General features: G+C 45.2%; 1 protein-coding gene across 2 annotated transcripts in view; it reads left to right on the top strand.

Annotated features, from left to right (window-relative positions):
• The window catches only part of CPNE9 (copine family member 9), a 1,048,133-nt gene that overhangs the window by 380,447 nt on the left and 642,910 nt on the right, over window positions 1–24,776 (top strand). For both annotated transcript variants that reach the window (XM_085624269.1, XM_085624270.1), the window contains exon 4: window positions 6,178–6,281. In XM_085624269.1, the coding sequence (XP_085480395.1) occupies window positions 6,178–6,281 (104 nt within the window). The remainder of the gene's footprint in view (window positions 1–6,177; window positions 6,282–24,776) is intronic.

The raw sequence follows: 24,776 nt of genomic DNA on the forward strand, positions 1-24,776 counted from the left end.
TACTGGCATCCGGCAGTTATCAGGTGGTGATAGCTGCGGTGGGTGGTGTATCCCAGAGTTGCCTGTCCCGTTTCTTCAGGAAGTTCCTGGATGCCATGATGCAGAGAATGCACCACTACATAAGCTTCCCAAACACACAGGCTGCACTGCAGAAAACAAAAACAGACTTTTATCACATGGCACAGTTCCCCCATGTCATCGGCTGTATTGATGGTACACACATCCCAATCTGTCCACCAGCTGATACAGAGCACATCTACAGGAACAGGAAGTCCACCCACTCCATCAATGTGCAGGTGATCTGTGATGCAGGGAACATCATCACAGATATTGTTGCAAAGTTTCCTGGGAGCACCCACGACTCTTACATCTTCCAGAATAGTGGGATCTACACACGACTGAGTGCCGGCGAATTCGGAGCGGGATACCTGCTGGGTAAGTAACAGTGACGCCCCTTGAAACCTGCAAACAGAGTGTACAGAGGCATGTAACTGATGGTTCCCTTTTACTCATCCAGGCGACAGTGCATATGCATGCCGTTCATTCATCCTCACTCCCTACCTACACCCAGCAACCCAGAGTGAGAGACGATACAACGTGGCCCACAAAACAACACGCAATGTGGTGGAGCGCACGTTTGGACTACTGAAGAGCAGGTTCCGCTGCCTCCACAAGAGCGGAGGCGCACGCCAGTACAAACCCATCACCTGCTGCAAGATTATTGCCACCTGTGCAATGCTGCACAACCTTGCCACGAAAAAAGGTACAGATGTGGAACTAACATATTTTGAGGACAACGAGGATGAGTCAGGCCAGCCAGAGGGCAGCGCAGCTAGAGTGCCAACTGCAATAGATGGGAGAGAGAGACGGGCAGAGATCACATGCAACTATTTCTGAGTAAGTGAGGGGACACAGCGAGTTGTGAGAAGTCATGACGTAGTTTAATGTGGCACCACGCCATGAACACATGAACAGGCCAATCTGGCAATATACCATCTATACAAGGAGTATGTCCAGGGTTACGTCACCCAATGGGAAGTGGCTAAGCAGGGCCACATCAATGTTTGCGCATACGCGCTGCAGTGGTGGATTGCACGGCCTGTGCATCCTCACTAGAGCCAACCCCAAGCCGCCTGCTGCTCCTGCGTGCTTCGGGGACGGGGGGTGTGATGCTGCTGCTGGTGTCGATGCTCTCCGCAGCATCCCCTGCAGCAGTTGTCGACGCCTGACTAGTCAATAGCACCCCTAGTGCACTTGTCACCTGCACCATCCCCCGAGACAGGTCGCTGCAGCACTGTGTTAGGCCCTCCTGCATCGTCACAGAGCGCCGGCAAAGTAGGGAAGTCGCAGTTGCCAGACGGTTGAGTGCCCTGCTGGTAGTGTCCCTTCTCTGGCGTTCCCGGCGCCGTGCTTCGATGTCAGCATCTAATTTGCTGCACAACTGCTGGATTGACTGGGACATGTCCCGAATGCCCGCAGCCATGCCGCCAATGTTTGTGTCCATGTTGACTAAGCTTGTCTTCATCACCCGCATGTGCCTCTGGACTGACATAACTGCCTTTGATTGCAGGCGCTGTTGCTTCAACATTTGGCCCTCGAGCCCCAAGAAGACACCATGGCCGTCAGTGGGTGCTGGTGGACTCTGGACACGCGACCTGCGGCGCCCTCTTGCTCCCGTCTGTGCTGCCTGTGAGGTGTGGGGCACAGTGGGATGGCTCCCTTCCTGGTGCCCGGTGCGGTCTTCTGGGCCCATGCTGTCGTCTGACGAGGTGTCGAAGGCTCGTAGCCTGGCTGCTGGACGCCTCCTCATTCTCACACCTGCAAGCGGAGATGTGGCCGGTGATTCGAACATGAGTGGCGATGCTGGCTGTGGTTGTGGTGATGCTGGCTCTCGGTGAGGTGATGCTGGCTCTGTGTGCGGCGAGGCTGGCTGTGTTGGTGGTGCGGCTGCCAGTGGGCCTGCTCCCTGGTCTGAACTCGTGCTGGCTAGAGGTGATTTTTGTGGCCGGTGTGCCGTCTCCCCTGCAGCATGCCCTGTACTGCATGATGTCACATCTGTGGACAGAAAAACAACATTGGCTCAGTGTCCCCGAAGGGCTGCATTGCAAGCGTCACAATAAATCATTTCACATTCCAATCTGTCCTCTGTCTCCTTGTGCCTCGAGTGCGTGACATGCCTTGTTGCCCTGTGACATTTACGTCATGGTTAGTGTTGCCCTGACTACATCTCCCGGAATGCATTGCCTGTCTGCACTGACACGTGTGGACTGCAGTGTGCTTCTCGTTTCACAATGGGTGATGTGGGATAGGGGTAGGGGAGGCTACATTGCTGTGCTTTCGTCTTACCTTGGTGTGTTGCGGCTCTGGCAGAGCTGTCGGCGTCCCCAAGACCCACGACGCTCTCTTGCTCGATTGTGGCCGCCACCAGCTCCTCCAGTTCGGTGAGGGCAGGTGCCCTGTTGGTTCCACCTCCGGTCTGGCTGGCCTCCTTCTGGATGTCGCCCATCTTCCTCTTGGTCACAATCCTCAGGTCATACCAGCGCTTTTTGAGGACCTCAATGTCCCTGTGGGTCACTCCCACAGCATTGACCTGCGCCTGGATGGCCAGCCATATGTTGCGTTTTTCGGCCTCAGGCACTTGCAGGGATTGCCTCCCAAACAGCTTCTGGTGCTGCTTCACCACCTCCTCCACCAGCACCTGGAGTTCCTTGGGGCTGAATTTGAGCTTCCTCCTCCTTTCCCCTCCGTCTTTCTGTGTTCTCTGGCTGGACATGCTGTTCGTTTCCTGCTCGCACATGCAACTGCTCCCTGCCTCTCCTCTGCACTCCAAGCCTCTCCAGGGTCGGCTAATTATGTACACCTGCCTGGGTGTGGCCACGTCGGCTAATTGTGTACACCTGCCTGGGTGTGGCCACGTCGGCTAATTGTGTACACCTGCCTGGGTGTGGGCAGTTCCTGGTTGGGTGGGCTGTCGTTGCACAGGATTAGCTGTTTCGTCAAGTCATGTGATGTTATTTACCGAATCCGTACATACCGATTCGGTATTTTCCGATTCGGTAGATAACACCTCGGTATTTTCCGAATCGGTAGATACCACCTCGGTATTTTCCGATTCGGTAATTATCACCTCGGTATTTACCGAATCGGTGAATTCCGATTCGTATTTACCGAATGTTACCGAATCGGTAACTGTTACCGAATTTTTACCTACATATAACTTACCGATTCTAATTTACCGATTCGGTACGGCTCGGTATTTAAGAACCGGTAAAATTTATTTACCTACATGAGGCCCTAAGTGAGGAATGAGGGTGCCCTGGGAAGGAGTGTGTGTTCTGAAGGCGCGGTGTAGTGTAGTAAATGCAGAAGGAGTGATATGCAGTCTGCTGGAGAAGAGGTGCAGTGAGACGAAGGTGCGACATGGGAGGACGTGGTGGATGGAGGGGAGGGGTCTTGTGAGGAAAACATTTAGCCAAATATGCAGTGGCAGCTGGTGACATTTGAAAGTGGTAGGGCACAAAATTATTGTCGTACTGGACCACAGCAAGCGAGCGTAGCTAATGAGCCGGAACAACCTGGGGGTGGGGGGGGGAGTGGGGGGTTCGGTGAGGATCTTGAAAAAAGAGTATGGTGCATTTTCAAGCAAATTTGAGAAAGCAGGAAGGTTAATAAAGCAATTGTGAAAGTGCAGTTATTACATTAATAAAGAGGTGTCATATAACATAGGTAGATGCTTAATCAGTATAACCAGAGAGCTTCATAACAGACTTCGCGATACATTCCATTTCTGAGTACCTCACAGATGTTTTTTATTTAGCAAACAACTAAACACGTTGCAAACTAGCAGCATTCAATGTAGACGTTGTGGTCTGGTTGGAGGAGTTTTGATTTGTTGGTGGGACGTGTGAGTTCTAGTAAGGAAGTGAAATCTAGATTGGAGGTTAGAAAGGAGGTGAGTTCTACTGAGGTGGTGAAGTCTGGAAAGAAGATAGGAGAGGTGGGCTCAGCTGAGAAGGTGACGTCTAGAAGGAGGATAGGAGAGGTGGGCTCAGCTGAGAAGGTGACGTCTAGAAGGAGGATAGGAGAGGTGGGCTCAGCTGAGAAGGTGACGTCTAGAAAGAGGTTAGGAGAGGTGAGCTCAGCTGAGAAGGTGAAGTCTAGAAAGAGGTTAGGAGAGGTGAGCTCTGCTGAGAAGGTGAAGTCTAGAAAGAGGATTGGAGAGGGGGACTCAGCTGAGGTGGTGAAGTCTAGAAAGAGGTTAGGAGAGGTGGGCTCAGCTGAGAAGGTGAAGTCTAGAAAGAGGATTGGAGAGGGGGACTCAGCTGAGGTGGTGAAGTCTAGAAAGAGGATAGGAGAGGTGAGCTCAGCTGAGAAGGTGAAGTCTAGAAAAAGGATAGGACTCGGAGGGAGTTGAGCTCTGCTGAGAAGGTGAAATCTAGAAAGAGGATAGGAGAGGTGGGCTCAGCTGAGAAGGTGAAGTCTAGAAAGAGGATAGGACTCGGAGGGAGTTGAGCTCTGCTGAGGTGGTGAAGTCTGGAAAGAGGTTAGGACTCAGAGGGAGGTGAGCTCAGCTGAGGTGGTAAAGCCTAGGAAGAGGTTAGGAGGGAGGTGAGCTCTGCTGAGGTGGTAAAGCCTAGGAAGAGGTTAGGAGGGAGGTGAGCTCTGCTGAGGTGGTAAAGCCTGGGTAGAGGTTAGGAGGGAGGTGAGCTCTGGTGAGGTGGTAAAGTCTAGGCAGAGGTTAGGAGGGAGGTGAGCTCTGGTGAGGTGGTAAAGCCTAGGTAGAGGTTAGGAGGGAGGTGAGCTCTGCTGAGGTGGTAAAGCCTAGGTAGAGGTTAGGAGGGAGGTGAGCTCTGGTGAGGTGGTAAAGTCTAGGAAGAGGTTAGGAGGGAGGTGAGCTCTGGTGAGGTGGTAAAGTCTAGGAAGAGGTTAGGAGGGAGGTGAGCTCTGCTGAGGTAGTAAAGTCGAGGACGAGGTTAGAAAGGAGGTGAGCTCTGCTGAGGTGGTAAAGTCTAGGAAGAGGTTAGGACTCGGAGGAAGGTGAGCTCTGCTGAGGTGGTAAAGTCTAGGAAGAGGTTAGGAGGGAGGTGAGCTCTGGTGAGGTGGTAAAACATAGGTAGAGGTTAGGAGGGAGGTGAGCTCTGGTGAGGTGGTAAAGTCTAGGAAGAGGTTAGGAGGGAGGTGAGCTCTGGTGAGGTGGTAAAGCCTAGGTAGAGGTTAGGAGGGAGGTGAGCTCTGGTGAGGTAGTAAAGTCTAGGAAGAGGTTAGGAGGGAGGTGAGCTCTGGTGAGGTGGTAAAGTCTAGGAAGAGGTTAGGAGGGAGGTGAGCTCTGCTGAGGTGGTAAAGCCTAGGTAGAGGTTAGGAGGGAGGTGAGCTCTGCTGAGGTGGTAAAGCCTAGGTAGAGGTTAGGAGGGAGGTGAGCTCTGGTGAGGTGGTAAAGTCTAGGAAGATGTTAGGAGGGAGGTGAGCTCTGCTGAGGTAGTAAAGTCTAGGAAGGGGTTAGGACTCGGAGGATAGTGAGCTCTGCTGAGGTGGTAAAGTCTAGGAAGAGGTTAGGACTTGGAGGGTGGTGAGCTCTGCTGAGGTGGTAAGGTCTAGGAAGGGGTTAGGACTTGGAGGGTGGTGAGCTCTGCTGAGGTGGTAAAGTCTAGGAAGGGGTTAGGACTCGGAGGATGGTGAGCTCTGCTGAGGTGGTAAAGTCTAGGAAGAGGTTAGGACTTGGAGGGTGGTGAGCTCTGCTGAGGTGGTAAGGTCTAGGAAGGGGTTAGGACTTGGAGGGTGGTGAGCTCTGCTGAGGTGGTAAAGTCTAGGAAGAGGTTACGAGGGAGGTGAGCTCCTAACTTTACTACTCCTAAATGCTTTTATGCGAATACCAAAAGTCATAAAGTTAGGATTTTGTCTCAGATTACTTTTGTGAATTGGGCCCCCTGTGCCCAGGAGCACACATAATGTAATGTTCACCAAATACTCCGATAAGCATCCCCCAGGCTCACTTGAAGGTGGCCACAAGATGGACAAATGTGTGTAGACTGTTCGTCCAGACTTCCATGACCAGAAAATATATGCATATTCGGGGTTCAGATGAATGCTCACCCCTGCCCCAGACCCCATAATGGCACTTCTCTTCCATCATTGCCTTTACTTTATTCCTTGACCCTTCCTCTCTCTTCCCTTCTACAGTTTGGGAGGACAGAAGTCATCGACAACACACTGAACCCAGATTTTGTACGCAAGTTTGTGCTGGATTATTTCTTCGAGGAGAAGCAAAACCTTCGCTTTGATGTGTGAGTACACTTCTCATTTCATGTATATTTAAATGTATGTATGTCCACGTCCTTAATTCAACCCTCCAAGTGCTGTTCAGGGGCGGTCCAAAGTTTAGTTTTCTAACTTCCATACTTTGCAAAGATTCTTGGTTTAGCTTTGTTCTCGCCCTTACAAAGTTTTTAAGCAACATCATTTTCACCTAAAGTTTTACAGTTTGGGTCCGGCTAAAGAGTATGAGTGATCACACAACACATGTGCTCCTAATGCACCGTAGCTGTGTAGAGATATTGAACACGTTATAAATATTTGTATTCAAGAGTGACTCTGTGTGCAGGTAGCAGTTGACTTGTCTTCATTATGCCCCACGCAAGTTTTTTGGTTCAACAGGAGAAAGATTCCACATACTAGATATTACCTTTTGTTATTTGAGAGAATTGTGTCAGCATTGCAATATCTACATACCTCAGAAGACTGCGTGTACCAGGCGCTAGCCCATGTACATGTGCTTGTTCTACTTCAGAAGATGGGTCATCTGTAATGTTTTCAGCATAGTCTGAAGGCTGCAGGTGGGACGCTCTCTAGCATCTTCAGACCTTAGTTATTTTAAGTAAATAGTTGCTCTTTGGGCAAGTTCAGCATAGAGGGTCTAATGTGCGTAGTAGATACTTTTAATACTCTGTGGTGCATTTCTCATGAGAGTTTCACTGTTTGCAAACAGTGTGATATAGAATAAACCATCTCCCTAGAGTAAACACTGTTTACAGTACCCGTTCTCAACTGGTATCAACTTCATTTCTCAATGGAGTTTCGATGAGTTTTTGGCGTTTGATACACGTTGTCCGTAACACGGCATTTGTTTTGGAACTGCATTTCACTACTTTTAGGAACTCCGTGCCTGATTTAGATTTGTGCGGACGGGGCACTCCTCCAGAATGGTGACGGATATCCCATCTACCGAAATATATATCCCATTATATTCGATGGGATTTAGATTTCGGCGGGCAGGATATCCATCACCGTTCTGTCCGCTACAATCTAAAGCAGGTCCATGGCTTTCTGTGAACAGATTGAACTCAGTACTCAATGAAGGTTTCCAATATATCTGTGGTTGATCGTTAATGTGAACTATACTACCTGTAAAGTGTATACTATACGGTCAATGCTGAACATAATGCTTGTTTTCAACACCTACGGGAGTTGTATCTGTGATGGCACTAATGGGGCCTGATAATCTCTTGAGCTATTGTGCACTTACTGTCAGGCCTCTAATGCCATAAAAAGTGTATACTACAATATGCGGGAAAACAATGCTTGCATGATGTCTTTAGTGATTTTATCAATTATGTCATTTGGGATGTCATAATTGATGTCATAAATGATCTCATACAACATGTGATGAGTGATGTCATGTGTGAGGTCATAAGCAGTGAATGGCGGGGTGGAAGTTACGTTTAGTGCTGCTAACTATAACTGGGGAATTTCTGTGAGTTTTTCTGTTCAAAATGTTAATGTTGTCATTGACAAATTTACTTAACTATAACATTACTTTAACCTTTGTTTTTTCACACTAAAAATAATATCTATATATATATATAGACCGCAATCCTCTGCTGATGACGTCAGATATTACCTCACTGATGACATATGTGTCGTTCTGAAAAAAAAATATTTGTAATATATGTATAGCTAAAGATTAATGGAAGAAGACATGGGTAAATAGGTGTCTAAATACAGTGATGTAATATCTGATGTCATCAGCAGAGGATTGCGGTCGCGTGAGTTATAGTTGCCTGCACTAACTATAACGGGGGAATTTCAATGGTTTTTCACGAGTGAAATGTCCAGCTAACTATAACATGTGTGAAACCTATGGTTTTTTAAGTGAATATATATATATATATATATATATATATACCATGTTCTCATAGGAAAAGCGTTTTTTGATTTGCCTATATTTTTGGTACCGTTTGATGAAACTTCACAAAATTGTCCCCCAAAATCTTGTTACTCACGGAACGTTTTGGGGTTTTGTTAGATTGTAATCTGGTTTTAGCTAAACCCCACAAATGTAACACTGTCTGTTAACATGTGCAGCGCCTTTAAACCTGAGACTTATTTGCGAAGATGCTGGACCGTCAGCACGGCCCCATGTAATGCCATGACAAATTTCACACTATCGTACCGCCATCACAATTATTGGTAAATTCTTTAAAAATACATATATATATTCACACACCCATCCTCAGTTTTACTTGGCCACTCACACAGCCACTCTCAGACCCACTTAGAGACTCATGCACCCACCCACTCACAGTCCCATGCACTCACTAACAAATCCACTCCGACACTGATGCACCCAGTCACAGTCAACTAACGAGCCCAGTCACAGACCCACTCAGACACTGACGCATCCAATGACAGAGCCGTTCAAAGACTCAGGTACACAGTCGCAGACCCACTCAGAGAGTGATACATGTACTCACTGATTGTTTCAGAGAGTGAGACACCCATTCATAGATGTATGTACAAACTGATGCATGCACTCACACAGCTCCAAAGAGACTCAAAAAACCACTCAGATAGTCACTGAGACAGTGACGGACGTACTCAAAGATCCATTAAGACACTGAGACACCAACTCATTGATGCATGCAGACAATTATGTACCCAGTCACAGAACCACTCAAACACTTATGCACCCAGTCACACTTGCTACTCAAACAGTCAGTTGCGAGAGAGACATGTTATGCTATGTTAAAATATTTAAATAGCGCATGGCTGCCCTTCAACGAGGTGTACCAGCGCTGAGGTAGAACACTGAGTGGGGAGGCAGAACAAGAATTAGCAGTGGGAAAAGAGCCAAGTCTTCACCAGCCTTCTGAAGGTCGGGTGATCAGGATTGCTACGAATATATAGAGGGAGGGAGTTCCATAAGGCGGGAGCCAGCCGCTTGAAAGATCGACCCCCCAATCTGACCCTCCGTATTCGTGGGATTCTGGCAAGGAGCAGGTTTGTCGAGCGCAGTACTCGTGTAGGTACATAGTAGGAACATAGATCACTCAGGATTCCAGGGCCGCTGCCTAAGAGAATCTTATGAGTGATGCATAGCGTTTTGAAAAGAACTCTTTGTTCAAAGGGTAGCCATTGTAGGCGGTGGAGGAGGTTGGAAACATGACAGTGTTTAGGGAGGGCAAAGATAGTGCGAGCTGCGGCGTTCTGAACACGCCTCAATCTTTTTATCTCTGATTTGTTGGAACCCAGAAGTAGCACGTTACAGTAGTCCAATCTGGACAGGATGGAGGCTTGGATAATCTGTTGACGCATTTGAGAATCAAAAAAACAAGTACAGGCTTTAGACCTCGCAGCAGTCCGAAACATTTCCCAGCCACATATTTAGCATGCACCTCAAAAGTGAGTTCTTTATCCATCATAATACCCAATTTCTTCACCACAGGTTTGGGTGCGGGGGCACTCCAAGAACGGGAGGCCACCATTCATTGCCCCAGAGATGGGAGTCCCTGACTACCAGGAAGATCTCAGATTTGGCTGAATTTAACAGCAAAATATTAGCAGCCATCCACTCCGAGAGAGCCATGAAATCTTCTTTGAATTGTGCCATGTCCTGGCTGGGCTTGTTGGAAAAGGTGATCACCAGCTGGGTGTCATCTGTGTATGACACCAGGGAGATGCCCCTGGTTTGGCCATCAGCGCCAGTGGTCTCACATAGACGTTAAATAAGGTAGGGCTTAAAGCTGACCCCTGGGGAACACCGCAACCTAATGGGTGTGTTCAGGAGGAAAAAGGAGGGGCAATTACTTGAAATGTCTGATCAGCCAGGAAGGACGCGAACCAAGAAAGGGCTTTACTGTTGACCCCGATCTCCTCCATACAATGGAGCAGGATTTCGTGGGAGATCATGTCGAAGGCTGCACTCAGATCCAGCAAAACGAACGCTATAGTTCTGCCGGCATCTGAGGCTGTCCGTAGCTGTTCTATGACCCTCAGCAAAGCAGACTCGGTGCTATGCCAGGGTCGGAACCCATTCTGGGATGCATCTAATATTGAATTTACTTCCAGGTAACGGGTTAGGATCAAATTAACATGTGATTCCATGATTTTAGTTAGGAACGGGAGCAGCAAGATCGGGCGGAAGTTTTCCATCTTGGACACATCTAGTGTTGTTTTTTACAGTAGGGGCCACTTTGGCATGCTTCCAGGACTTGGGGACCGCTGCCGAGGATAGGGATAGATTGATCAACTCCAAGCACTCAGGCAAGAGACACTGCTGGCATTTTCGAAAAACATCAGGTCTCAAAGGGTCATCAGGAGACCCTGATTTTATCTTGACAAACGGTGCTTCCATATCTTTAGTAGAAATAGAAGGGAGTGAGGTGAGAGAGTAGGTCTCAGGGCCCGCGGACACATTCCTCCCCGCGACAAAGGAGGTGTTACCTAGATGAAAGCTACTGTAGATGCGTTCCACCTTCTCCAAAAAGAATTTGGCCAACAATTTGCATTGTAAACTAGAGGAAATAATACTACCTGCAGCAGAGGGTGGTTTGACCAGGTCTTTCAAAAGAGAGACTATGGTTTTACTAGGATTAGTATTTGTGGTGATCAGGTTAGAGTAGTGAGCTGCCCTAGTCTTGTGGACCAATTTGTGATATGCCTTGATTGCCCTTCTACACTGTGTTTTAGCCTGAGGATCATAGAATTGCCTCAAAGCTCGCTCCAGGACCTTGCAGTTCTTCCTGGCTAGGGTCAAAGACTCATTAAACCATACATTAGCCTGTGCGCTTTTAGAGTGTGTGCGTTTGAGTGGGACACAGGTATCCAAGGCTTGGGTAACCCACACTGGCGTAGCAAAACTCGAGGGTGCCTCCCTGCAAGATACGGGGAGGGTTGTGCTGAGGGGGACCCCTGGAGCTTGGGGGCTGTGAGGGCCTGTGTTACACCCCTGGTAACCTACCCCAGAAAGAGTATCTCTTCCATATTCGTGGACATTCCTGGAGGTTGAGCGCTCAAGACTGCAAAGAAAGCCACCTGGTCCAGTTTATTCCAGGGGCGTTCAAGTGGGGCCGGCTAGAGCTAGCCGCATGGAAATGAGAAAATGGTCTGTCCAGGGCATAGGAAGGGGTGCCTGAACTTCCAAAGACTAGAGATTGGAGAAAATCAGGTCGAGGAGATGCCCTGCACTATGGATTGATCCCGGGACCAATTGATCCAATTGGCAGGCTGCCATGTCCCAGAGAAAACTGGGAATGTCAGGGGACTCCTGCAACTCTAAGTGGAGATTTAGGTCACCTATTATATTAAAGTTAGCTTTCTGGAGGGCTAATGAGTTAATAGCATTTGCCAGGGCTTCTCTAAATATTTTTAATGGTCCCGGTGAGTGGTATATAAGTAGCCCAGAGAAAGTAAAATTCGCTGTCAGCGTGATTTTAAAGAGCATGCTCTCACAGTCCGGAATGTCTTGGGGACGAGGTTACACATGTGGACTGCTTTGTGTATGATTGCGATCCCTTCCCCTCTCCCCACTGTTCTATTCACACTAGTCATTACATATCCAGCGGGGAGGACCAGGGCTGGTATGTCCACAGAAACCTCAGAGAGCCAAGTTTCCATTAGAAATAGAACCTCAGGAGACTGTGCCTGTAGGAGTTCGAACACCTCAGCGTGGTGTTTGGTCAAGGAGCGGCAGTTTAGACTGAAAATAGTGTAGGTCTGGACCCTGGGACATGAGTCTGTAGGGTGCACGGAAGGGTTAATCCCAAAGGTGCACTGTCTGCAAAGAATAGGGCAGACCTCCAGGGCCCAACTGTGATCTCCACATACAACCTCACCTTGCAGAGCGACTAGCGCTTCACGTGAGTAAACTCGTCTGTGCAACCCAGAAGGAGCAGAGAGACTGGCTCCAGGTGACGTCCCGGCGCGGACGGGCGCATACGGGCTTGCCTTTGGCACACTTGCTACTCAAACAGTCAGTTGCGAGAGAGACATCGAGAGAGTTTTATACGTTTTTTGAACTTATTTAGATAGTAAGGTATGTAGTGTGATGGTTAGAATCAATTTTTTTATGTGTACATTTTGAATGTGCTTTTGGCCGTTGAATGTCTGCTTTTGTTTTGCGTTTTTGCGACATATTTGTGACTATTGCGTCGTCGTCATGACTTCTGTCATCACCGCGAAAAGGGGAAATACATTTTAAAAGTGTTTTTTTTGACAAATGAATACAAAAAGGAAAGTTAAACCAATATCTTACTAAACACCTAGGGGCATATTTACAAGTGAATGGTGAAGCGTGGTGTTAATCAAATATTGCTAACGCCATGCTCTGTCATTCTGAAAACGCAGGGATGCACCTTATTTACAATATAATGGCACATTCCTGCGTTTTCCCTAGCACTAGCATAAAAATACTTTTTTCGACAAATGAATACAAAGAGGATAGTTAAACCAATATGTTGCTAAACACCTAGAGCCAAACTTTATCTAAAATATGCCTATATATGTCTTTTACATTTTGTGAAAAACACATGCTCTTTGCAGTGTGTCAACAGAGATCGTGATTACGTCGCAAAGACCAAAAATATTGTTTTTAAAAATAATTAATATACTTTTTAATAAATACATGACAAATATAAAAATGAGTGGTGCACAATGCAGGTGTAATGTACAATGTACAGTGAAACAAAAAAAATAGAAAAGTCATAGAAGTTCACAAAAAAACAAAGGTAATATGGACATTAAAGTTAATAAATCAAAATTTAAAAATCTTAGAAAATCACTGAAAAAATTAAAGGTTACAGGGACTTTATAGTTAGGAAATATATATTTTTTTTAAACCTTAGAAATTCACTGAAAAAATCAAAGGTTACAAGGACGTTATAGTTAGGAAATAGAATTGAGAAAAACCTTAAAAATTCACTGAAAAAAACAAAGGTACAGGGATGTAATAGTTAGGAGATAGAATGTGATTTTTATTTTTAGAAATTCACTGAAAAAACCCCAAAGGTTACAGGAACGTTATAGTTAGGCTGATATTTCACTTGTACAAAACCAGGGAAATTCAGCAGTTATATTTACCCGAACTAATTATAACTCACATCCATTTCAAATGACATCACTCATGACATCTCAAATGACATCATAGATGACATCGCTCATGGCGCCATCCACAGAACCACTCACATACCCACTTTCACCCCGATCCAACATCTCATATGCCCAATCCCAAACAACCACTTACATACCCATTCACAGACCAATACAAACACTCACACACCTCCTCATTGATCCATGCCACCACTCACACATCAACTCACTCATACAGCGACTAACACAACCACTAACTCACATATACAGTCAATTATGCACCTACTAATTTACCAATACAGTCACTCACACATACAATCATACAGACATAAAGCCACTTACGCACTCACTCATACACTCATATAGCCACTCACACACTGAATCAGTCACCGATACAACTCCTCAGACACCTACTCATTCACCCATACAGTCACTCATGGAGCCACTAACTCACCCATACAGTTACTCACACATCCACTTAGTTACTCATACACATACTAACACATGTACTCACTCACATATACAATCACTGAAACAATACTCGCCAATACAATCACTCTCAAACTCACTTACATTGACTAACACATCCATTCACTCACCCATACAGCCACTCTCACACACACACACACTCACTCGCCAACACACCCACTTGCACACCCATTCATGCAACCATACAGCCACTCATGTACCCTGTCACTCACCTATACAGACATGTATGTGTCTGCTCAGTCACACATTCAGCCACTCATGCAACCTCTCATTCACCATTTACAGCCACTGGCACCTACCACTCACTCACCCATACAGATACTACAGACACACCCACTCACTCACCCATACAAAAACTCACACATCCACTCATTCATGTATACAGTCTCTCACATACCCACTCATTCTTCTGTACACCACTTACACACCAATTAATTCACCCATAAAGGCACTCCCATAGCCAATTACCTTAGGATATATGTTTAACACTCAGTAACATTTAGAAAACACTCACAATCACTGGATGATGTCATCAGTGATATCATTTGAGGTGTCACCAGTAATGTCATCAGTGATATTACTGACCATATTATGAGTGATGTAATTTGTGAGGTCATAAGCAGTGCATAGCAGAGTGCGAGTTTTAGTTAGCTCAAATAACTATAACTGCTGAATTTCTTTGATTTTGTGCGAGTGAAACCTGAGCCTAACACTAACGTCCCTGTAACCTTTGTTTTTTTGTGAAAAAATATATATAAACATATTCACTGAAAATAACAAAACAAAGGTTACGGACACTGATGACATCTCAAATGACATCATTGATGACATCACGGTTGACATCATCCAGTGAGTGCAAGTGTTTCTAAAAAGTTTCTAAGTATTAAATATATATATATATATATATATATATATATATATATATATATATATTCACTGAAAAAACCATAGGTTTCACACACGTTATAGTTAGGAATTAGCATTTAAAAAACCTTAGAAATTCAGTGAAAAAACCATAGGTTTCACACATGTTATAGTTAGCTGGACATTTTACTCGTAAAAAACCAATGAAATTGCCCCGTTATAGTTAGTTCAGCTAACTATAACTCGCGCGCCCGCAATGCACTGCTGATGACGTCACATATTACATCACTCATGACATGGTCAGTGACATCACTCATGACATCACTGATGACATCTCAAATGACATCACTGATGACATCACTGATGACATCATCCAGTGAATGTGTGTTTTTCTGATAATTAAATATGTTTTATATATGTATATCTCAAGGTTGATAGAAGAATAAATGGGTATATTACTGTCTAAATGGATGATTTCTTTTTGAAAAATTGATTGTGTAACTGACTGATTAAGTGTATCATAGTGAATACATGGCTTAGTGAGTAATATTTAAATATGTAAATATCTGTATCATTTTTTCACTTTTGGTATAAGTGGCTGCATGGGTTGGTGAGTAGCTACATGGGTGTCTATATAGGTTATTAGTTGGTTTTTTTGAGTATTAGTCTGAGTGTCTGCATGGTTCGGTGGGGGGTATGACGTAGTGCATAGGTGCATGAATGAGTGACTCACTGTTTGTATGTGTTGAACAGAGCATGTGTGCAGGACTGCATGGGTGGATGCGTGTGTGTATTGGTGTGTTAGTGAGTGAATGACTGTCTCAATAGTGTCTTTATGAGTAACTACATATGTTTTAAACTAGTATATGTGACTATTGGTGTATATATGTGAGTATATGTGAGAGGGAGAGATTGAAAGAGTTCCTGTATGAATAAGTATGTGTTTCTATAAGTGATTGTTTAAAAGACTAAGTATGTGTAAGTTTCCATAGAAGTAAGTGTGGTGGTGTGTGTATAACTGTATATGCAGGTGAATGTATGTTTGATTCTTTACTAGCATGAGTGACTATGTGTGTGAGTAACTCTATGGATGAGTGGCATTATGTAACAGGATGTATAGGTGTATGAGTACATATGATGAGTGAGTACATGTATGAGTGACTGTATAGGACTGTTGGTGAATGAGTGGATGTGTATGTTGATCTTAGAATTACTGAAGAGGTTGTTGTAACTGGTATTGGTATGTCCATTGTTTTGAACATTTTAGTCTCTATTTTTGAATGTGTGTATCAAAGCTTATATTAAGGTGAGAGGAGGTCTGCCACTCTATCACAAGGATGATGTCATCAGTGATGTCATCAGTGATGTCATTTGAGATGTCATCAGTGATGTCATGAGTGATGTCACTGACCATGTCATGAGTGATGTAATATGTGACGTCATCAGCAGTGCATTGCGGGCGCGCGAGTTATAGTTAGCTGAACTAACTATAACGGGGCAATTTCATTGGTTTTTTACGAGTAAAATGTCCAGCTAACTATAACATGTGTGAAACCTATGGTTTTTTCACTGAATTTCTAAGGTTTTTTAAATGCTAATTCCTAACTATAACGTGTGGGAAACCTATGGTTTTTTCAGTGAATTTCTAAGGTTTTTTAAATGCTAATTCCTAACTATAACGTGTGTGAAACCCATGGTTTTTTCAGTGAATTTGCAAGGTTTTTTAAATGCTATTTTTTTTTTTTATTCTTCATTTTTTTCAAACATATTTTTAATTTAATTTTCTTACCTTTTATAAAGACTATGCTTAAATTTTTAAAATCATTAAATATTTATTTTATATAAATTTTTTAAAATAAACATGTAAAATTTATTTCCATTTTTTTTTTTTTTTTTTTTTTTATAGTACGCGTACCGTAAGCTCACGGTAAGCGTACGGTTTACGCAACGCCCGTAATCTATCTACGCTGCTTGCGTATAGTTACGTACTTTGCGTAGCCGCGCGTACTGCGCGTGGGTCGCGTGCGCGCTTACGCCACACGCGCACGTTACGCGGAAGTGCCGGGGAGTGACTGTTATGCGCATGCGCGCAAGCGCGTGTCTTTTTTACGCGCATGCGTACTTTTTGCCGTAAGCGCACCGTAAGCGCACCGTAAGCGTACCGTAAGCGTACGGTAGGTCATGTGATCATGAAACACAACTTTTGATTGGTTGAAAGTACTTTCAGTTCTAGAACTCTCCTACACCACACCCATTCCCCTCATTTCTGCTTGTGATCCCTTGGGAGAAGGAGCTGGTTTGTCTTTGGGATACGATGGCAGAACAGCAGAGCTCTTCTGAGAATGAGGCTAGCAGCACTACCTTGAGGCAGAGAAGGAGGAAACAAAATGCAACTGTGAAATCACCAGAGCAAGACGCAATAAATCTCTGCCTATAATTCTTCTATGCACACAGAGTCATGTTTTCACATTAGTGCCAAAACGAAATTTCTTTGCCAATTTGAAAGCACACTTACTGCTCTTTTTTTTTTTCGGGGCAAGTGTAAATCACTTTTACACACTGACACATTATGAAACCACCATGTGTAACTACAACAAAAACAATTCCCATTTCTATTATTCATTTCTTAAGTTACCACATACATCCCCTCTCAAACTGTAAACTCACCTTTAAAATTAGTTAGTTGTGAAAGAAATGTGACACTCAAACAGCAGATTATCAGAGCCAGGATCTCTGTTCTGTTCACCTCTCTCCTCTCAGCAGAACCAGATAATGGCAAACTTTCCCTCTATTTTTCCACACATATACATGTAAGTTTCAAATCTCAGTGCTTCCCCCTTTTTTTCACATGTATTCACACATTTCTATTGGTTGAAAACCAACCCTTTTCCAAAAGTACCCTGCCCCCAACTTGACTTCTGCCTAGTACCCTTCCCCCAACTTGACTTCTGCCTGCTACCATAGCAACAGCTCATGGAACACTGCTGTGTGCAGTTAGGTCAGAAGTTCGACACACAATGTTTCAATTCCACAGAGCAAGAGTGCTTGACTTTTCAAACCTTACAGCAAATCCATAGTACTGTTCTTTGGTTACACATTTTTTTGTACCAATACAAAACATGCTTCTATTAATTTTCACATACAGCCTAGTTTTTATTCTAGAATGGTATGAAACAGCCAATCAGTTCTTTTTGTTTTGAAAAAAATATGTATGCCTCCATTTCCAAACTGTCTTTCTTTTCATATTGCCATTCTACTGAAAGACACCTCCTGAGTGCATCCAGTTCTCCTTTGAAGATGTTCACAGTGTGGATTGTAGGGCACAGCTATGTCTTCTGGAGTGAAAAGTTTGCAGAGAAAACAGATATGGTGAGAGACCTTGCTTTGCCAAATGTAGACATTAAATGGATTGGTCAGAGAGGGTTAAAGTGGCACCAATTGATGCCATTGGTGAAATCCTTCATGCAAATCCAACACCCTGACCTCATAATAGTGCACTGTGGTGGCAATGACCTAGGCACTTTGACTGGGGTAGGTCTGGAAATGCTTATGAAGGACACCTTTGCACAACTGTTTACACTTTTCCCTAAAACTGCCTTTGTGTTTTCCAACATATGCCAAAGGCAAAAATGGAACTGGTCCAATCATTTCTGTCCACAGATTGACAAAGCAAGAAAGCACGTCAACAAATCTGTTTCTGCTTTCCTCCGTGACTATGGTATGGGTGCCATTTACCACAACAACTTGCGTTATGACATGCAAGACATTTATAGAGGAGATGGTGTGCACTTCAATGATGAAGGGAACAGAGTCTTCCTCTTGAACCTTAGACTCTGCATCGGTACTTACTTGTAGGTACCACTAAAAAAATGACTTCATAAACACAACGGCTCTTTTTAGAGCTCCCTAATTTCTAAACTCTTAAATCTGCTTTTCATTTATCTTTTTTTTTTTTTTTTTACCGTACGCTTACCGTAAGCTTACCGTACGCGTACCCCGTGATTTTTTTTTAAATCAATAAATGTTTTTTTTGTACTTTTCTGTCCTTCTTTGACCCCCTTACAAATGTTAGGGGGTCTGTAACTCTCCTCATTGCCCCCTTTCCTTGTTTTCACTCTTTTTTTTCAGAGTGAAATACACAAAATGGCGGCCGCCGCTTCCTGGTTTCGACCGATTCGAATGTTTACTAAGATCTAAGAGCCAATCAGAATCGCGCTCGCGCACGCCGCCGTACGCTTACCGTAAGCGTACGGTAAGCGTACCGTAAGCGGGCTCAGATATATATATTGATTTAAAGGCTATTTTCTCAGAATCTACTGAACAGATTTACACCAAACCTACAAAAGGCACTTCCTTGACCTGAGGACTACCTCTCTGCCAAATTTCAAGTAATTCTGTTCAGCCGTTCGGGCTGTAGCTCGTTCTAAAGGTCCTATGGAAAAATGCATGGGAAAAACGCGTTTTGGGACCCCTCTTTTATCTCAGCCCCCGCTTGACGAATCCCCCCGAGACTTTCAGGGTAGGAGCGGAGCGTAGCGCCCCACCTATTTTGAGAAATTCGCGAGGATTCGTCGACCGGCGCCAAAGTTATTCAAAATAGAATGTTGAGGTTTTCCTATGGAAACGTGGTCCTAACTATAACTACCTACTGGCGACCGCCAGTAGGTAATATATATATATATATATATATATATATACACCAAGGTGTATTGGTGAATGAATCAGTGGGTGCATGAGTGCCTGTACGGATGATTGATTCAGTGGGTGCATGGCTGACTGTATAATTAAGTGATTAGGTGTTTCAGTGAATGTAAGGTGTTTCAGTGAATGTAAGGGTGAGTGACTGTATCAGTGTGTCAGTTGGTGTCTAACAGGTCTGGATGGAGTTCGTGGAGTTTCACTCCGCGTAATTCTGTGGGGTTGCTGAAAAACTACCAAATTCTGTGATATTCCGCAACCAGGTGGAGTATTGCTCAGCCACCCCTAGAGTCATGATTAATGAGGGCCTTTTCATTCTCTAATCCTTAATCATGGCTGGCACCTTTCCTCGCACTCGTGCAGATAGAGGGCTGATGCTGCTCACTCACCTTCCAGCTCCGCTGAAGGGAAAACTTTATCTGCCTATAAAACCTGTCCCTAAATTGGCTGCTGCCTCAGCGCGGACAGCTCGCCTTCCGGGCAGTGAGCCTATAACTCAAGCTTGTTTTTTTAGCCTGTAAGCATGTTCAGTAAAGTTCCCTTGCTGGGGACGCAGTCGCTGCACCAACGCCATTAGTTCACTGCGTGCTGCACAGGAGACATGCGGTAATGGAAAATATCCCATCCCTTGCACGGGCTTGGTAGCTGCTCGTGCTTACTGCTCAGGAATCAGGAGGATGCAGAGTCAAAGAAAAGACGAGCATCTCTTTTAGGCATTGTGACAGGCACTTCTTTTGAAAAGGCGAACTTCAGCAACTTTAGCTAAAATATGGAATAATACTTGGCATATTTTAATCACGATTTTATCTGCCTTGGGGAGTCTGGTTAAAGAGGTGGAAAGCAGAAGAAGACATCCCGCTTACACATTAAACGCCCTGGACAGGGCACTCAGTGGCTTTCACTCAGCCTTGGGATTAACTCAGCACGGAGGCTGGACCGGGGAAGTGCCGGGAGCAGCAGTGCAGTCGTGCCTGCTGATATTTGATCTGACTTTCCCTCCGCAGCCGCTTGATCGTGCTCACTGCAAAAACTGAAGGCTCAGTGGCAGCTCTCTGCTGGCTCTCCTGAGCGTGTGCATGACTCTGGCCAGCTGGGATGAGGAGTAAGGTTGAGCGAACGGCCCGCTGGGAAACTCTGCACCGCCAGTGGTAAGTGGAGTCTTTTTTGCAGAACTTTGCACTCAAAGTGGAGTGCAAAGTGTCAAAAACTCTGTAAACTCCGCTGGCTGAGCAGAGTATACCACCCACCCTTAGTGTCTAAGTGTCTGTATGGGAGTGTGAGTGGGTGCATGAGTGGCTGTATGGGTGAGTGATTGGTTGTCTGAGTACCAGTACGGGTGTCTGTTTGTCTGTGTGGGTGGGCGAGTAGGTGTGTGACTGCCTGTATGGATGAGTGAGTGGGTGAGTCAGTGGCTGTATGTGTGAGTGAGTTTGTGTATGGCTGTGTAGGTGAGTAAGTGGATGTGTCAGAAGTATATGAGAGTAAGATTTCGAGATTTCTAACCACCGAGGCTCTCACTGTGGTTCTCATGGCTTTAGTCATCTCGCGTATTGACTACGCCAATTCACTATATGCTGGTATCCCAGCGTACCAACTCCATCGTCTCCAAATGGTTCAGAATCAGGCCGCCCATCTCATTTTTCAGCAACCACGCAATCAACATGTTCGTCCCCTGTTGAAAAGCCTCCATTGGCTCCCAGTGGCCAAGCGCTGATTTTCAAATTGGGCTGCACCATTTTCAAAGCCCTAGCCGGTCTCGGCCCGGCTTTTATCTCCTCTTTGGTTCTTCGTTACACTCCTCCCCGTGTTCTTCGCTCTTCCCACTCTAACTTTCTTGTCGTTCCTCCTTACAAGCGGAAAAAACACGGTGGTCTAAGCTTCTCATTTCTTGCTCCCCAGATATGGAATTTCCTCCCTCTTTGGAGCTCAGACTTGAAACTTCTCTTCCTCGCTTCAGAACTCTTCTCAAAACCCTCCTTTTCACTCAGGCCTACCCATAACATCTGGTCCAGTACACTGTTGCTCCTTTTCCTATAGTGGCATGAAACCGTTGGGTGTACGTGCGCTTTATAAAAAATGTTTAACATAACATAACATATGGGTGAGTAACTGTGTCTGTGAGAGGCATTAAGGTGGGTTTGGGAGTATATGAGTGACTGTATGGGTGAGTGAGTGTTAATGAATGAGGCTGTATGGGTGTGTGTGTGCTTGTGTCAGTGACTGTTGAGGTGAGTGAGTATGTGTTAGTATCTGTATCAGTAAGTGAGTGGCTGTGTGTGTAACTGTATGTGTGAGTAAGTGTTTTTGTGATTGACTGGGTGAGAGAGTAGGTGTGTGAGAAACTCTATAGAGGCCTAGGGGGTCAGTGTGTTTTTACCCTGCCACACTTTTAAAAAATATTTTACATTTTTAGTGGGACTCAGTTCAATCGAGTCCCAAGATTGCTGCTAACACTTCCTGGTTGAAGTGTTGGCAGCCAATCAAATTTAGGTAGGATCTCAGTAGGCTGTTGGGCTCCTAGATAGGTATATTTTTTTTAAACTTAAATATCTCTTAAACTACTGAACATATTTACACTACATCACAAAAAGCACGCTTTCTGGACCAACATCTAGCTTTCTACCAAATTTGGTGTGATTCCGTTCAGCGATTCAGGTGGTAGTCGTGTTCAAAACATGAAAAATCCCCATAGACATAACATGGGGAAAACGCGTTTTGTGACCTCCCTTTTTTCTTGGCTCCCGCTTGATGGATCACCCCGAAACTTTCAACAGAGCAGCTGAACACAAAAGAGGACGCTTTTTGAAAATCTTGTGAAGATTTGTGAAGTAGTGCCAAAGTTATTGGCATAAAAAAATGCTTTTCGTATGGAAACTTTGGTCCTAACTGTAACTACCTACTGGAGGGGGAGAGAGGGAGCGGTAGAGGGAGAGAGAGAGGGAGAGAGAAAGGGAGAGAGGAAGGGAGAGAGGGAGAGAGAGAGGGAGAGAGAAAGGGAGAGAGAGAGAGAGAGAGAGAGAGAGAGAGAGAGAGCAATATATATATATATATAATTGCTGCTATGTCTCCCCTCTGCTGGAAGCATGCAGCCGGCCTTCTGCGCTGCCTGAAAGAAGGAGACAAATTACTTAAAGAGAACATACCTTTAAGTTCTGCTTTGCAGGATGACTTGACCTTTGGCACAACTGGGACATGTATTTAAATTTAAGACAAGCTTGGGACACCGGGACTGTCTGTGGAAACCTGTGACGTCTGGTCTCCTTCGATAGACTGCCCGAACAAACCTTGGCTGTTCTACTGTTCTAGGTTCATCTCAATGAACAGGGGGCATGTAGGCTGCCCTCCTCACTTCTGTCTCATGCCCCACAATCCCCCCACTTCTCATCCTCCCCGACACCATCTCCATGAGATCTTCTCGAAACAGAAGTACTCAAGTGCTCCTGAACCGGGGCTCGCACTGCCTCCCTCACCAATGCGAAAAAAGCAATTATGCTAATAATAGGATTATTAGCATTAATCACGGCACCAATAATTGGATTATTTAAAGGCCTCCCCGAGTGTGTGGCGTCTGGCAGCTTCTGCCGAGGCCTGAGAGGTTGGAACAGGAAGAAGCTGCCTCATGTCAGGAGATGTCTCCGCTCAGGTTTGATAGGGTGATTCCAGGGTGTCAGTAACGGGGGAGCCCTCAGAATAATTGTAACTACATTAAACCTGGATTGGAGGCCCCTCCTGTGAGCTAGCAGGGGGCGGGGTTCTGTCGGTGGCGTATCAAGGGGGCGGGAGTCATAATGCAAGAATACGGGCTCTCTAGTAAAATATATCCATAGCTGAAGACTACAGAGCCCTCCAGGCCCCCTGGGTCTGGTGTCACTGCACCTGCTGCACTATTGATAGCCGCACCCCTGGATTCTGAGCCATCAGATACAATACAAAGTGATTCAGGAAGTATGTACAGTATTCAGGTTCTGGCCTTCACACTGTTTGTGTTTTGTGGGTAAATACTCACTCCACAAATCCAAGCCAGGCCAGAAGTAGGCAGGCTTTTCATCTAGAAGTTTGCCTTACGCAGAATTGTTCTGTAAGTTTAGAGTTTGTAAACTTTTTTCTAAGCGGAATGGCAGTGAACAGAAGACAGGCTACCTGTTTATTCTGAATTAAACATTAAGCAGAAACATTTTATGACTGTGAAATCAGGATATATGCTCCGTAAATTGTAGCAGAAAGCACGAGTTCCTTAACCAAGGTTGCAACAAAGAAAACAAGCTTTGGGAAAGCCTATAGGTTTCACCTATGCAAGTGCTATTGGCATTGCCAAATTGTTTTAGCCATGTTGTATACCATTGTGGCTGCAGTTCAGCATGGCTGAAAGTTAGAGGCATAAAGGAGAGTGGTGTGGAGTTGAGTGGCATAATGTAGAGTGTTGTGGAGTAGAGTGGGGTGTTATGAAGTGGCATAGAGAGTTGTTGAGTGGAGTGGTGCGGAGTAGTATTGCGTAGAGTGAAGTGGAGTTTCATGGAGTGGCTTAAAGTGGACTGGCATAGAGTGCTGTGGATTGTTGTGAAGGGAGTCGAGTGTCGTAGACTGGAAAGGTGGAGTAGAGTGCTGTAGAGCTGAGTGGTGTAGAGTGTCAAAGTGGAGCAGAGTGCTGCAGAGTTGAGTGGCATGGAGTTTGTCGAGTGTCGTGAAGGAAGTAGAGTGTAGTAGACTGGAAGAGTGGAGTAGAGTGCTGTAGAGTTGAGTGGTGTAGAGTAGATTGTCAGAGTGGAGCAGAGTGTTGCAGAGTGGAGTGGCATAAAGTGTTGTTGAGTGGTGTAGAGAGGCATAGAGGGTGATGGGTAGAGTGGAATAGAGTGTCGTAGAGTGGTGCTGATTTTCAAACAGTGGCGTGGCATAGATAGGAGTGGTGTAGTAGAGTGGAATTACATAGAGTGGCGTAGAGTGGAGTAGAGTGTTGTGTGTGGAGTGACATAGATTGTCAGAGTGGAGTATTGGAGTGGTGTAAAGTGGAGTAGTGGAGTAGTGTGTTGTAGAACAGAATGGAGTAAAGTGGCATTGAGTGGCATAGAGGGAGTTGCATAGAGCAACGTAGAGTGGCATAGAGTGAAATACAGTGTTATAGAGTGGAGTGGCTTAGAGTGGACTAGAGTGTCATAGAGTGTCATAGAGTGGCGTAGAATTTAATGGAGTAGAGCGTGATAGAGTGGAATGTTATACACTGAGGTAGAGTGGGCTAGAGTGAAGTGGCATAAAGTACAATGGTGCAGAGTAGATTGGCACAGAGCGCAGTGTCTTAGACTGCATTAGCTTTGAGTAACGTGGCATATAGTGCATTGGTGTAGAGTGTAGTGATGTAGTGGAGAGTGGTG

The sequence above is a fragment of the Triturus cristatus genome, chromosome 9, assembly GCF_964204655.1.
Source record: "Triturus cristatus chromosome 9, aTriCri1.1, whole genome shotgun sequence".
Classification (NCBI taxonomy): Eukaryota; Metazoa; Chordata; class Amphibia; order Caudata; family Salamandridae; genus Triturus; species Triturus cristatus.